At 50.2% G+C, this 16,046-nt stretch overlaps 1 protein-coding gene across 5 annotated transcripts in view; it reads left to right on the forward strand.

Annotated features, from left to right (window-relative positions):
• PHF2 (PHD finger protein 2) overlaps positions 1 to 16,046 on the forward strand; it is an 84,576-nt gene that overhangs the window by 47,228 nt on the left and 21,302 nt on the right. For 4 of the 5 annotated variants that reach the window (XM_081523807.1, XM_081523827.1, XM_081523818.1 and 1 more), the window contains exons 2-7: positions 144 to 229; positions 5,197 to 5,311; positions 10,476 to 10,636; positions 13,345 to 13,486; positions 14,278 to 14,464; positions 15,546 to 15,708. In XM_081523807.1, coding sequence (XP_081379933.1) covers positions 144 to 229; positions 5,197 to 5,311; positions 10,476 to 10,636; positions 13,345 to 13,486; positions 14,278 to 14,464; positions 15,546 to 15,708 — 854 coding nt within the window. The remainder of the gene's footprint in view (positions 1 to 143; positions 230 to 5,196; positions 5,312 to 10,475; positions 10,637 to 13,344; positions 13,487 to 14,277; positions 14,465 to 15,545; positions 15,709 to 16,046) is intronic. The other variant, XM_081523843.1, reaches the window with a different exon arrangement.

The following is a 16,046-nucleotide window of genomic DNA, read 5'->3' on the forward strand; positions in this document are numbered from 1 at the left end:
GTGAACTACTGTTGCCACACATACTCTGCCTCAACTGCCTTCATACCGCCTTCCCTTCCTCCTGAGGTGTTGCCGAGCTTTGCAGGGGAACCACTTAAGGAGTTGCTAACAGCTGGTGATAATCTGTTTCTCCTCCATTTCAGCTGTGTTGGAGTAGAAGAGGAGGAGGCCCCAGACATTGACATATACCACTGCCCAAACTGCGAGAAAACCCACGGGAAGTCCACCTGTAAGTATAGCACCATGCTGCTGCCCCTTGGATCTGACCATGGGGGTGAGGTCTCTGCTTGACCTTGATCCCAACCCCAACTGAACCCTACCTTGCTGGAGGGAACTGCTCTGTATAGTTGCAGCCAGGGGCCTCTGGTGCCTAGTGACCACCTCCTGTCTCATTTATTGCCCCGCATGGCCTTAGTGGGCCGGCTGTGGCCCCTCCTGATCATCTCCTGCCTGCAGATGCAGCTAGGGCCCCTCATGGCCTTTGCACAGAGCCCACCAGCCTCTAAAGGCCTGGACAGGGGTTGCAAACTCTTGCATTCGCAGTGACCAGGCAATGTGAGATGGGGACATAGACTGGGAGATGTCCAAGGGGCCATCCATCCCAGCCCTGCCCAGCTCTGCCCAGCTGGCCACCTCTTATCTATGTAGTGGTCTAGGAATGTGCATTGTTGGGGACCTGCTCTCCTTCCCATCTCTAGCATTCCTTGCTTGGAATCTTAGGTGATCCCCTTTCTCTCTTTTTTTCAGCAATGAAAAACATTTTATTTCCTGTAAGCTCTACATTATTAATAAGTAAGAGTACAGAGAGGAAAACTAATAGTTTTTTTTTTCTTAATTGAAGTATATGGCCAAGGAAGTTTATATTTTTGAAATACAAAACAATTCCCGTTCTCACACTACTATTTGTGCCTCACAAGGACTTTATCACCCTCCCCTTCCATGTGGCCCTTTGGGGGTGTGGGGGGAGCCCAGTGGGTGCTCCCCAAGTCATCAGTTCATCCAGGGTGGCTCTAAAGGGCCCCACATCAAGGCTGGGAGGCAAGTTCCAAGGCCAGGTCCACATGGGAGAAGAACCATGATCTGCCGGGGCTGGAGCCCTGGAGCCCTGGTGGGGTAACCCTGTGGATCCAGTGGACATAGAGGCGTGGAGTCCTGTAGATCCACCAGCACAGGGTGGGAGCCCACCCGGGAGCCCACCCCCAGCACTGCTATTCTATGGGTTGAGGCCAACCAAGGGGGCCCAGCCTAGCCCCTGAGAAGCTGGGTGAAGAGCGGTCTTGCCTCACCTTGACCTTTCTTGGGCCTCTCTTTGTGCCTAGCCTATGCTCCATCATCACTGAGTGACCACAGGAACTGTATTCATTTTGGCTCTTGTGCCCTTACCTCCAGCACACTGTGGGCATGTGGTAAATGCATGAAAAGAAGACGAGAAGGCCTGGTGGCTTCTGAACTTCCCAGGCATGAAGGTTCTCAAATTCCTAACTTACCCTCACAACCCTAGAAGTTGGCAGCACTGATGCTTACAATGTGTCTGCCCTAAATTACCCGATCCTTCTGGTAATGGCTTCACAGCAGACACAGGAGGATGCCTGTCAACCCGTGGCTTAGTCTGCATTTCTAACACCTTGTGAAACTCCAGGAAGGCTTGGAGGCTAGGGGAGATGAACAGGGTATGTACCCAGCTCTGCACCTCATGGCCCTGGGAGTGGGATGGGGGACCAATAAGGGCTGGAGCTGGGAGACACCCCCCATATAAATCTGAGTGCCAATGTAGGCACTACCCTGGGGTGTGCTCGGAGAGGGTGGGGGGCCAGGACACCTCTTTAGCACTGTTCTAGATCAGCAGTGTGAGACTGCAGCCTGGGGGGACCTGGAAACCCCTCCCTGACTGTGTGTGTGCATATGTGCATTGCATATGTGCATTGCATGTGTGCATGCACATGTGCTTGCATATGTGCTTTATAAATTCTGTGATTCAGACTCCCCTGATGGGCTGTGTGTCCATCAGGGATGAAGGCATACCTTCCGCCAGTGTGCATTCCTACATTGCCCATCACCCTTCATTTTACATGTGTGTGCCCTGACCAGAGCCTGTCTGTGACACACTGGTTGGTTTTTGCTGCATGGACTCCAGTTACACCTTCTGCAGGCAGGCCCCTTGATGACCCTCTGCCCCGTTGGAACCATCCAAGCCCACACACCTGCCTCCTTTCCCTGTCCTGGCCTGGGTGTGGTTTGTGGTGGGCACAGTGAGGTGAGGACAGCAGGGAGAGGGCCAGGACAGGATGGAGTTGGGGGATGGAGCACTACAATGGGATGGAGGCAGGACTCCCAGAGCGAGCTGGACCTGAGACCACATCCCTTGTGCTTTGCCTTGTCTTGATGAGATCACAGGGTTCCCTCTCCATGCTGTTGCCATCTGTCCCTTGTACTGATTTTTGTTTGTGACTCTCAGGCCCATAGGTTTACCCATGAAGGCTCATGGGATGCAAATGACATGACCGTTAAAGTGATTTTGAATCCTAGCGTTGCCTCTTGTTAGCTCCGTGACTGCTTAAGAGGTTTTGTTGTTGTTCAGTCGCTCATTTGAGTCCGACTCTTTGCAACCCCATAGACTGCAGCACGCCCGGTTTCCCTGTCCTTCACCATCTCCCGGAGCTTGCTCAAACTCATGTCCATTGAGTGGGTGATGCCATCCAACCATCTATTGTCTGTTGTCCTCTTCTCCTCCTGCCGTCAGTCTTTCCCAGCATCAGGGTCTTTTCTAATGAGTTGGCTTTTCTCATCAGGTGGCCAAAGTATTGGAGCTTCAGCTTCAGCATCAGTCCTTCCAATGAATATTCAGGATGGATTTCCTTTAGAATTTAAGGAAATTTTTAAGAGATTACTTACTAATTTCTTACTTCCTTCTCCCTGAGGCAAGCATCGCTGTCACACCTTTGGGATGGGGCAAGCCACGCTTAGGAGAGTGGGCTGGGCTGTGTTGCCGAATGTCTTAGAGATACCTATTGCCCCTGTAACCCAGGGGGGTCCCCTGAGTCCCCGCCAGCTTCCAGCTGTCCCCTGGGTACCTTGTCAGAGGGTGTCTTGGGCCACCCATAGGCAAGAGAAGGCTCAGCCTCAGAACTCAGGAGGGTCTTAGACCCTGGGGAGGGAAGGAGCCCACCAGTCAGGGCTGCAGAGGGGTTCAAGAGTAGCCCTGTGAGCTCAGACCTGCCTCACAGCTTCATCTTTGGCTGTTGTCCCAGCATACCTGCTCCAGCCACAGTATCAGGCATATTCCAGCCTCTACATGAGGTGCTTGAAGCTGCCCAGTCCCGAGTGAGGGCCCGGGAAGTCCAGATGGCCCAAGACTGCCACTGGGCCCTGGTCAGCAGGGGCCCCAGGCCCAGTTCCTGGCAGGCAGAGGAGATGCTGCTTCTTTCTTCTGCTGCTCACTGCTGCCCTGCATGTCTGCTGCCTCTGGGCTGTATGCCCCTTCCAAGACTCGGTCACCCCATGTGTATCCTGGCACAGGGCCTCCCATACTCACGAGAAGCCCAAGAATCCAGGACCAGCATTAAAGATGAGACACAGAGACACCCAGTAACTTACCTAGAGTCACACAGCTACCGGATAGGTGGGCAAGAAAGATTTGGACTCCTCTCTGGGTCTGGTGGGGCTTCCCTTGTGACTCAGCTGGTAAAGAATCTGCCTGAAATGCGGGAGACCTGGGTTTGATCCTTGGGTTGGGAAGATCCCCTGGAGAAGGGAAAGGCTACTCACTGCAGTATTCTTACCTGGAGAATTCCATGGACTATATAGTCCATGGGGTTGCAAAGAGTCAGACATGACTGAGCGACTTTGACTTTCACTGGATCTGGTGCTGCCAGCAGAAGTTCTAGCTCCAGCCCCTGCTTTGTAGGACCTGGCCTGATTTCCATAATATGCACTTGCAGTTTGGTCTGGGAGACCAAGGATGACGTAAGTATCACCTATTTTAGGAGACAGTCTCAAGGAACTATGACTTGATGAGACAGGGAAGAGGGGGCAGTTTGGAACAGAGGTCAGCTCAGCCACCCTGCACCCAGTGCCTTCCTCTTCCTGCTTTAGGCAGGTCCCACCCAGGAGCAGTCGTCAGCTCCTTCATCCCCACAACCACTGAAATGCAGGAGGACTGCAGCCCCCACCTGATCCCTGTCTGTGAAAGACAGACACTCTAAGGGCCCCACCAGCTCTCCCTCACCTCCAGTCACATCTCTGCCTGAGGATCACGTTTAAAACCCTGCAAGGCAGCCCCCCAGGATGGGTCTCCATGCCTGGCCCATCTTCACTCATTGAGTTATCCATGGCTGCCCTGAATGGGGCTAAAGGTATCAAGGAAATGGCTTCCTTCCCTCTGGGAGCTTGAAGTCCAGTAGGAGCGTATGTTAGTGTCTGTGCATATTTGTTCTTATATTTGTGTGTGTCCTAGTGTGCACGTGCCTGTCCTGGTCCAGTAAGGGCATGTGTGCTTGCATGTGGATGTGCATATGTGTACATGCATTAGCATGTGTCACAGCCCAGGAAGGACAGGTGTGCATTCTCACGTGTAAAAGTCCAAGATGCATGTGTCCAGTGCCCTGGGAGCAGGTGTGACAATAGGATACCTTGAGGATGGGCAGGCAGTGGTGGGCAGGGAGTGGGGAGGGCAGTGGGCATAGAAGATGGGGCTGGGCTGCCCTGCCTGTGAGTTGTGGACTGTCATGGCAGCAAAGATCCCAGTGGGGAAGGACAGCAGTCTGTGCTATTTGAGGGCTAGTCTGAGGGTAAGACAGGTGAGAGGGGTCCTGAAAAATGAGCCTGGGTGGGAGCTTCTCAGGGGGCGCCTCTGATGAGTTCTCAGCGGACTAAATGCTGAGTGCGGTGGGGCCCTAAGAAGCCCCAGCTTTTGAGTGCCATCGTCTGGGCCAGCAGGTTGGGAAGTATGGGGTAAGAGGTGAGGTGAGGGCTGTGACTCAGTATGTGAGAGGTGGGAGTTCCTGACCACGTGTCAACTTGGGGTCCTGAGAGGCCGGGGAGGCTGGGTGGGTGGGGGCCAGGGAACTCCAACTTCTTTGCCTCTGAGAGGTCTGAGTCTTGTAGCATTCATGGTGGCTGCCCTCCTGGCTGGGTCTCTGCAGACATGGGGAGGGGAGGGGGTTGCAGGTGACGACCTGCCTCCTGTTTCCCCCACAGTGAAGAAGAAGCGAACCTGGCATAAACATGGCCCTGGGCAGACGCCGGAAGTGAAACCCGTACAGAACGGCAGCCAGCTCTTCATCAAGGAGCTGCGGAGCCGGACCTTTCCCAGGTGAGCAGGCCTTTTCCTCTCCAGCTTGAGGTCTGGATAGGCACCCCGCACTGGGGCTCCAGGGCCATGGGCTTCCCTCCAGGGGAAGCAGCAAAGTCCCAGAAACTCCAGGTGTTCCCAGCACAGGAGCTGATCTCTCCCTTCTCAGCACCTCCACGGATAGGTGATTGTGACCCACTTCATAGCCCTGGAGGGAAGAGTCTTATCTCCCCTACCTGATATGGCCCTTCCCATGGCACATTCCTGAGAGAGAGCCACTGTCCTCACTTTATGGACCAGGAGTGGGGGCTGGTATCCAGTTTGAGACCACCCATTGGCTGTGACTGGTCCTGGTATCATATAGCCATGGGCTTTCCTCTGTGCCCATGGCCTGCTGGGGTGTCCCTGGTTCTTCTTAGAGTGCCCCTCCCCCTGTACACCCTTGTCCTGTGTGAGGGCAGAGGGCAGGATCAGGGTCATGGGAAATCACTTCTGGTGAGGGGGGTACCCTGACTGCATGGACATGTGGTTGTACAGACAGCTGCTCTGAATCACCCTTGGCCCTTCACAGCTGGAAAACAGTTTCTGTTTGTCTGACAAAGTCGTTACTTCTTTTTTGAAGAATAATTTGATGGACACAGATTCCTAAGTTGGTGGGTTTTTTCTTTTAACATTTTAAATGACTCATTCCATTCTCTACTTGAGTGCATGGTTTCTGGTGAGAAATTCAGTGCAACTCTTTTCCTTGGTCCTCTATGGATAAGGTATTTTTCCTCTCTGGCTTCTTTCTTATTTTCTTTTTTCCCATCTTTATTGAGATATAATTCATATTCCATACAATCCATCCATTTGAAGGGTACAATTCAGTGTATTCACAGCTCTGTGCACCATCTCCAGTTAATTTTGGAGGGTTTCCATTGCCTCAAAAAGAAATTTATGATCCACATGACTCCCAGAAGTCCTGCCACTAATCATGCTTTCTATCACTGTAGATTTGCCTATTATGAACATTTCATCTAAAAGAAATCATGTAATATGTGGCCTTTGTGACTGGCTTATTTCACTTAGCATAATGTCCTCAAGGTTCATCCAGGGTGTAGCAAGTGTCAGTGCTTCATTGCTTTTTTATGGCTGAGTAATATTCCTTTTGGATAGACTGCATTTTGTTTATTCATTCATCAGCTGATAGAAATTTGAGTTATTTCTGATTTTTGACTACTGTGAAGAATTCTACCATAAATGTTCTTGTAAAATACTTTGTTTGGACATATATTTTCATTTTTTTTTAGGGGTAACTTAATATATAATTGTTTGAAGAATTGCCAGACTGTTTTCTTTTTTTTAGTTAATTAATTTTTTTAATTGAAGAATAATTGCTTTACAGAACTGTGTTGGTTCCTGCCAAACATCAACATGAATTAGCCATAGATATACATATGTTCCCTCCCTCTTGAACCTCCCTCCTACCTTCCTCCCTATCCCACCCTTCTAGGTGTTATAGAGCCTTGTTTGAGTTCCCTGAGTCATACAGCAAATTCCCACACCACTTTCCATTCCCACCAGCAGTGTCTGAGGGTTTCAGTTCTCCGTGTCCTCACTAGAATTTGCTGTTATCTGACTTTTTGAATTGCTTCCCTTGAGGCTCAGCTGGTAAAGAATCTGCCTGCAATGTGAGGGACCTGGGTTCGATCCCTGGGTTGGGAAGGTCCCCTGGAGAAGGGAAAGGCTCCTCATTCCAGTATTCCATCCCTGGGTTGGGGAGATCCCCTGGAGAAGGGAAAGGCTCCTCATTCCAGTATTCTGGCCTGGAGAATTCCATGGACTGTATCATCCATGGGGTCGCAAAGAGTTGGACACAACTGAGTGACTTTCACTTTCATGGTGATTCTGTCTATCTATCCTTGCAGGTGTGAAGTGGTCTCTCACTGTGGTTTTAGTTTAAATTCCCCTGATGACTAGTGATGTTGAGTACCTTTTCATGTTCTTGTTGGCTATTTGTCATTTGCCCATTGAAAGTTGTTTTTTGTCTTTTTGAGTTGTAAGAGTTCTTTGTGTATTTTAGATACAAACTCTTTGTAGCTCAGTCGGTAAAGAATCTGCCTGCAGTGCAGGAGACCCAGGTTCGATCCCTGGGTTGGGAAGATCCCCTGGAGAAGGAAATGGCAACCCACTCCAGTATCCTTGCCTGGAAAATCTCATGGACACAGGAGCCTGGTGGGCTGCAGTCCATGGGGTCTCAAAGAGTCGGGCACGACTGAGCGACTAACACTTACCTTATCAGATATATGATGTACAAATCCTTTCTCCAATTTTGTGGGTTGTCTTTTCACTTTTTTGGTGTCTTTTGAAGCACAAAAGTTTTAAATTTTCATTAAGTCCAAGTTATTTTTTCTGTTGCTGCTTGTATTTTTAGACAAAAACGAAAAGAAACTATTGCCAAATTTAAGGTCATGAAGATTTATGCCTATGTTTTCTTCTAAAAGTTTTGTAGTTTTAGCTCTTATATTTAGGACTTTAACTCCTTTTGAGTTAATTTTTGTATATGGTATGAGGTAAGGGTCCAACTTCATGCTTTTGCATGTGGATATCCAGTTCTCCCAGTTATTAAAATGATTATTCATTTGCCATTGAATTATCATGGTACCCTTGATGAAAAGCAGTTAACCATAGATGTTTGGGTTTTTTCTGGACACTCAGTTCTGTTCCACTGATCCATATGTCTCGTATTATGCCAGTACCACACAGTCTTGATTACTGTAGCTTTGTAGTGAATCTTGAAATTGCAAAGTACCCTCCAACTTGTTCTTCATAAAAAATGTTTTGGTCATCTGTGTGCCTTATATTTCCTTCAGTATTTCAAGTTCATCATGTCGGTTTCTACAGAGTAGTCAGGTGGTATTAAGATAGGGATTGTGTGGAATCTAGAGATCAGTTTTCCATTATTTCTTGAATCCCACTCCTTCGTTCAAGATTTGGTTTCCTCCTTGTTGAGTTATATCCTTTAGTAGTTCTTTCAAAAAAGCTCTATAAAAATATTCTCTGTGTCTGAAAATATTTTTATTTCATCTTTATTTTTGCATGATTCTAATTTTCTAAAATGGATCTAAAATTCTGGTTATAAGTTTTTTCCTTTAACTCTGGAGATATTATAATATTTTGTTTCTTTTGACATTTCTTGTTACTGATATCAGCCTAGTGGCTGGAGTTTTTGTTTTGTTTCATTTTTATTTTTGGTGAATAATCTGTTTTTCTGTCTGGAAACTTTTGAGATTTTTTTTTATTTTTGATATACCATTAGTATACTGAGATGCTTCTAATGTGCATTTGCTTTTATTTATCCTTCTCAGGACTCAGTAAGCACTTTTAATTTGAGGTGTCATATTTTATCTAAGTTCTGAAACATGTTCTGTTTTCTGTTTTAATAGCACTTCTTCCCCATTCTCTCTTACTTTTTCAAATCTTTTTTTTTTTAATCAAAGTCAATGTTGTTTAGCCAGCTACCATTTAATGTATCTGCTGAGTTGTAAAAACTTCAATCATCATATTTTTCTTTTCTATAATTCCTATTCCTTTTCATTGTTGCCTGTCTTCTCCCCTCCTTCTCTGTTCTTTGCTTTATCTTTTCTTTATCCCTTTGAATGGGTTTAATGAATTTGTCTTAAAATCCCCTTTATGATTATCCTATTATCCTCAGTTCTTGGGCTCTATTTCTCCGGGCAGATGAGTCTGCTGGCTCTTCCTCCTGGGGGTTTACCTCCTTGTGTGATGCATGATCTTCAGAGGGCAAGATTCCCATGGCAGCCAGTCTGGCCTGGGCTCTGAGGTGTCCCCACATGATGGTTTCATATTTGCCTTTTGCTGGGTCCTTATGGATTTTGTAGTACCAGACCCAATCCATTGGGTATTGTGTGAATCCAGAACTCTCACTAGTGACTAGAAAAGAGCCTGGGATTCCAGCTTATCAGGGGCAGCCTTCTACTTCCCTCTGCCTTGGGGCTTCCACGGCTGACTCTCCTGTCCCAGTGTTCCCAGAGCTTCTCACAGCAGTTGCCCAGCACACTCCTTCTTCTTCCTCACCCTCTGCTCACTCCTTCTGGTTTATCCGCCCAAACTCCAGAATCACTCTTCAGTCCTCACTTTAACTGGCCCTTGTTAACACCTGGCAGTGGTGCGGGCCCCCCTCCTGGAGTCATGTCCTCCGTGGAGACCGTGACACCACGCTGTGCTGGCCGTCCTCCCCTGCCTGGTCTCCTCCCCTGCTCACGGCTCTTCCTGAGGGATCCTGGGAACTCCGCTCGCTCCCCGCTCTCTGTTTCTCTGGCCTCGTAGATTGTCCCTTGGCCAGCGGTTCCTCAGCTTCTTTCTCCAGCCACTAGTCGTCTGAGCTCCTGACCTGTCTGTCCAACTGGTGCATCCACTGGCCAGTCCCAACAAGTGTGTCCCTACTCAGTTCTAGGGCTGCTCCAACCCCACTCCTGCCCCATCCCCAGGCCTCAGTCAGTGGCCCCAGTCCCTTGATCACAATGACGAGTCCCTCGGCTGCTCACCTTTGCCCACACATCATCTGATTCTTGAGTCCGCCACCTCCCTCTCACTGTCACCTTCTGGTCCAGGCACCACATGCTGAGCCTCCTCGTCCGTGGTCGCCTGCCTTGTCCTGGTCCTGCTGCTGGCCACTGCTGTCCACAGAGCAGCCAGATGAACCTCTGACTGTCCCTGCCCCGCTCAAGCTGTCCCGTGGCTCCCCAGTGCTCTTGGCGTGAGGTGGCCTGGCCCACCGCTGACTTGGATGGTTCCCTCTGCCCCTCTGCCCCAGCCACACAGGTTCTTCTCATCATCACACTTATTGCATTTTCCTCTCCCCAAGGCCTTTGCTAGTACGTTCTTTCTACTCGGAGCCCTACCCCTCTCACTCCCATTCCCCCAGGCTTCAACAGGCTCAGTCTGATCCTGCTTCCTGCTGTCTCCACTGTAGCACTGCTCTCAGCTGTGGGTTAATGGCATTGCATTAACCCACATGCCACTGAGTGAGGCACTGCAGCAGGTCCTCCTTCTGGGGTGTGGGGGCGGGGGTGGTATGGCTAGAGCTCAGGCTCCATGTCTCTGGCCCTGAGGCCCTGTCTGGGCCTGTCATAGAAGCTGGGACCTGGGCTTGACGTGACCTTCGACTTGTACTTCCCTGCAGTGCAGAAGATGTGGTAGCCCGTGTGTCGGGCAGCCAGCTCACACTGGGCTACATGGAAGAGCATGGCTTCACCGAGCCCATCCTTGTCCCCAAGAAAGATGGACTGGGCCTGGCGGTCCCAGCCCCCACCTTCTATGTCAGTGACGTCGAGAACTACGTGGGTAAGTGTCCTCTCCTGCAAGTGAGTTACGGGTTCCCTGAGCCAGGAGTCCCTTTGTACACTGTGAGCTGGTGTGACTCTGGGTCCCTTCCCATGCTCCATTAAGGATGCTCTTCTTAGAACGAGACCCCATGCCCCAGCAAATGATGTGTGACCCAGGCCTCCTCCCTTCTCAGTTACTGTGCCCACAGAATGGAGGCTACATGGGGTCCCCTGGCTTATGCCAGCTACAGATTTCGTTATTGTTGGGCGCTAATGATAGTCATGCCTGGGAGGGCCTCGACTGTGTGGTCCTCTGCCCCTGAGGTTTGTGCCATGTCCTCCCCAGCTGACCTCCCCTGTTTGCCCCAGATATGCCTTCCCATGGCCCCAGGGCTTCCTGTCCTTCTGCATCCCTTTGGGTTCTCACTGGTACTTTTGGTGCCCTGTCTTGTGTTCCCCGCAGCTTTCAGTGCTGTGGACACACTTGATCAGGACACCTCCGGGTGGGGCAGGTGCTTGTACATGCCGGCATCATCTGGCACAGAGAGGCCAGATGTAGCCTCTCTCAATGTAGCCCAGCATCATCTGGCACAGAGAGGCCAGCACGTGCTTGCAGTGACCTTGAAGGGGCTGGTGGCCACATTGCCCTGGCTCTGAGGCTCTCATGGTTGCCAGGGCTTGGGGTGATCACAGGGATGCCTGGGTGACCAGTGCGGAGAGGGGAGAGGAAAGACCCTGAAAAGGCAAATGCCCTGGCCTGCTCTGGCCACATACTGGATGGGATGGTACAGGTACTTGAGGCCCTCAGACAAGTTGTTCAGTCTATGAGCTGTTGACCCTCTGCATCCCTAATGCTGTGAGTTAGGGGTAGGGGGCAGATGGGAATGAGAGAATTCAGGGAGATCATCTGTACAAGCCACTCAGGAAGTCAGTGGCATTCTGGAGAAGGGGGCTGGGGTGGGGAACATCCCTTCTCTGGCGCCCACCAGGGGAGGCCCCAAGGATGACCAGCTTGTGGCGGGGAGGACTCACATTTTCATTCTGGCAGTGACCGCCATCCAGGGCAGTTTCTGCCATGTTGTAGCACCTATAATAACAGGTAATATCTAGTGAGTACCTACCAGGTGTCAGGCATTTTTATAAGCTCTTTCTACATAGGAGCTAGTGTTGTCCTGCTCACAACTCTGTCCCCAGGCCCCAGGCTCAGCCAGCTGCAAAGGGCAGGGCCAGCCCTGCCTCGGACACTACCTCCCCTGCTCCCCGACCAGCTGTGCCTGCAGGAGTGGGAAGAGGCTTACCGAATAAGGGAGGAGATGGTCCAGAGGTTTAAAGGTCTTTCTTTCACTTCTTGGTTGTTTTTTTTTCTTTTTTTTAATGCAACTTTTCATACACACACAGAATCAGAGAAGTAAGCAGTGAACCCCTGTGTATCCAGTACTGGTCACAGAACCCACAAGCTTTGAGCTGTTTATCCATATCCCCAACTCTGTCCTCCCCCAATTATTTGAAAGCAAATTTCTGGTACATAGCATCATTTCACACATGAAGATTCCAGTACACAGCACTAACAGTTTTCAAAAATATATAGTCACAATTCCATTATTTCCCTTTATTACACTAATAATAATTCCTCAAAAATCACCTAAGGCTCACCTACATTCTTCCCAAATGCCTCAAAAACACCTTTTTTTTGTATTTGGATGTTTGAATCTGAATCCACTCAAGACCCTCACACTGTATTTTGGGTTTTATGTCCCTTTAGTCTCTTCTGTATCAGCCCCCATCCTTTTCCCATCCCCTTGGTTTGTTGGAGAGATGAGGTTGTTACTCCTGGAGAGTCTTTCCTATTTGTGACTTGGGAAAATCTTATACTGGGGATTTGGTTAACAGCATCCCTGTGGTATCATTTAACGTGTTCTTCTGTCCCAAGTAGTTCCTGTAACAGGTGGTTAGAGGTTGCTTAGATTTGAGTTCATGTTGTTGGCAGGACTCCTCAGGGTAGGGATGCTGCCACCCACTTCTTTTCAGTGGTCAAGGCAGTGCGGTCTCAACTGTCCACAGAAAGCTCCATTAGCCTTTCAGCTTATTGTCTGAGCAATGGTGAAGACTGTTGCAAAGGAAGAGTTGGCTACTTCTGTCCTTTTCTCTTCTTCTATTGTGAGTCTTCTGTAAAGAACTTTTCCTCATTACTTGGTTATCCAGAATGCTATGTCTGTCATTAAAAAATTTTTACCCTGAACTTTCCCCATCAACTATAGAAAATGTAGGATAAATGTTTTTCCTTTTATTTATCAACCTTCAGAATGTGGAGCTGGCATCCTAGAAATGCAATTTTTTTTTGATTAAAAAAATTTTTAAGTGTAAATATGTCCCATGCCTTATTTTGGACATATCTACACTAAAAACACCTCCATTGTTTAGCTGAAGTTTAAGTTCATGTGGTGTCCTGTATTTTTATTTGCTTATCTGGCCACCTTAGCTGAGGCTCCTGATTGTGCCACCCCACTGCACCAGGGGATATTAATGGTTACCCAAGGGAAGGAAGTAGTGGGCAGGGAAGGTGGGAGGAGGGTCAGATCTTAGAGCCTAGAGCCTCAGCTTTCCGCCCTCCCCTCAGTTGTCTTCAGAGGGTGAGTGAGCATTCTCTCTGCACGTCCTGGCCCCCAACCTCATGGGAGGCCACATCACCATCCTGGGTGCACTCACCCTCCCTTGCTGCCTCCCCAGGCCCAGAGCGAAGTGTGGACGTGACAGACGTCACCAAGCAGAAGGATTGCAAGATGAAGCTGAAGGAGTTTGTGGACTATTACTACAGCACCAACCGCAAGCGGGTCCTTAACCTCACCAACCTTGAGTTCTCTGACACCAGGTGAGTGGGGCCAGGGTAGAGGGATAGAGAGAAACACTGGTTTGGAATATGCTGAAGATTTAAAGAGGAGGGCCTGTGACAGAGGCTGTAAAGATCAGGGTAGCCTAGTTTATGATTTGTGACTGTCTTGTCTGAGCAGGCATGACCCTGAAGGCAGAGATGTGCCCAAGGCAGCAGGAACACTGAAGCCCTGTTCTCGGCTTGGCTGAAGTGTCACTGCACAGGTGCTGCTGAGCTGGACGTTTTCGATGCAGTATTGTGCATTCTGTCCAGGACAGTGACATTTAATAGAATCACAGGCTGTCTTTGCCTTTTCTCATCTTCCCTGGAGATGAGTTATCTGGTCTGACATGGCCCAGCATGGCGAGGAGTTGCCACACCCTGTTGTCTGTGGCTTTTCCTTTGCCCGGGTTATTCATGAGCAATGACATTTACTCTCAAGGCCCCATCGTGCCCAGTGACACTAGCAAGAGCCCACCTGAAAAGTCTCTTTCCAGTTCTCCAAGAAGGAAGTTGTTTCTGGGGTAGATAGTTCTTGGGCCTTCTCTTTGGGTGGAGAGCCCAGTGTTAGATGCCTGCCATAGCTACACCTAGCAGCTGGGCTCCTTCTGCCCGCTCTGTGAACCTTGGTTTGCTGCCTGGTAGAATGTGAGCAAGGCCATGTAGCCTGAGCTGGAGAAATATGTGTGGGATTCATATCGCAGAGCACCTTGCCCTCCCTCCCCAGGGGGTATAACAAATGTGCGATGGTTCCTGTCACTATTGACTGTCCTTCTTGTCCCTGACCCCAGAATGTCCAGCTTCGTGGAGCCTCCTGACATTGTGAAGAAACTGTCCTGGGTAGAAAACTACTGGCCTGACGATGCACTACTGGCCAAGCCCAAGGTGACCAAGTACTGCCTGATCTGTGTGAAGGACAGCTACACCGACTTTCACATCGACTCCGGGGGCGCCTCTGCCTGGTACCATGTGCTCAAGGTGAGCGCTGGCCTCTGCTCCCCACGGGGGCCCCATCTGAGCCTTGAGGGCAAGACCTGCTCTTGACCAGAGCCAGCAGGACCGTCTGTAGTCCCCATAGGCCCTAACAGTGGCCAGCATCAGGTGGGAGGAGGGACAAGATGTTTCTTCATAGAAAGGACACAGATGTTGGGCCCTTGGGGAGCAACTCAGGACCAGAGCAGCACAGGTGTGGTGCTTTTTCTAAAGATTGAGGCTCGTGAAGCAATTGGAGGAGGCCCACTGTAGTGGTGACCAAGTGCTGTGTCTGGGGAAGGGAGAACAGTGCTGGGGAGCCCTCCTGAAAGAGGGGGTGAGGGAATATCCCCCACTTGGAGAATGAGGGGTTGGCTGGGGGCCAGGGAGCAAGGCTGTGGTGGCATCTGAGCAGCAGAGAGAGCTAGGGGACTGAGAACAGATAGGGAAGCTAGAGGAAAAGGGAAATGTGAAAACAAACAAAGAAGGAGACCCTAAGCATTGGGCTCACTACCCTGACCGGAGTCTCCCAGACCTGCTGGAGCCTGGGCTAGGATGGCAGCTCAACTTCTGATCCCAGCCCTTTGAGGGCCTGAGCAAGTCCTGCTACCCATTCCTGCCACCCTTTGTGCATCTCCTGCCCTCAACCTGTCTGCCCCGGGAGTGAGGACCTGTCGATCTCCCTAGATGAAGCGCAGAGCTGGGCTGTAGCTGGCAGGGGGTACCATCCTTCCATCTCCAGTGGGACCCAGGCTACTCTCAAGAGAAGAGCTTTCTTATAACTTGTCAGGCTGCAGGTCACAACATTGTTCCCCTTGGCACGTACAGCATCCATAGTGCTGCAAAGATATGGAGTGTGGAGTAGCAGGGGTTGCCCTGAACATGCTGGAGGCACCTATGCCCAGGATCTTCCTGACATGCAGACTTCTGGATTGCAAAGCTCACGTGGCCCCAGTGTTTCAGGGGAGGAATGGTGGGCCTGGGAGGATAGTGTTGAAGCTGGGACCCATCCAGGGACATGGTGGGCATTACCTACCCCCAGCATCCCAGCATATGACAGTTTCTGCCAATGGCCTTTTTTTGGTAGGGGGAGAAGATCTTCTATCTCATCAAGCCAGCTTCAGCCAACATCTCCCTGTATGAGCGCTGGCAGTCGGCCTCAAACCACAGCGAGATGTTTTTTGCTGATCAGGTGGATAAATGCTACAAGTGCACCCTCAAACAGGGCCAGACCCTCTTCATTCCCTCGGGTGAGTGCCCTGCCCCTGTGTTGTGTCCCCCACCTCTGATGTTTGGGAGGTCATGCCCTGGCTGTGTGCTGCCTTGCCTTGGGGTCAGTCCTGCTCTGTGGTCACTTCTGGGGCCACCTTGGGGCCATGAGGCCCTGCAGCCTCCAGCCTGGCTGTGCTCCTGGAGGCCAGGCCTGTGGGATTGCATGGGGCTCTGAGAGCCCAGCCTAGAGAGCCCAGTCACACTGTCAGAGATGGTGTTTGCTGATCTGGACATTTCAAACACAAAGGGGAAAGCAGGATACAAGCAGATAATGCCCTTTACAGATGTCACTTTGCTTCACCTGTAAATACTTCAC

This window comes from Giraffa tippelskirchi, chromosome 1 (assembly GCF_054371585.1).
Source record: "Giraffa tippelskirchi isolate mGirTip1 chromosome 1, T2T-mGirTip1v1.2.pri, whole genome shotgun sequence".
Classification (NCBI taxonomy): domain Eukaryota; kingdom Metazoa; phylum Chordata; class Mammalia; order Artiodactyla; family Giraffidae; genus Giraffa; species Giraffa tippelskirchi.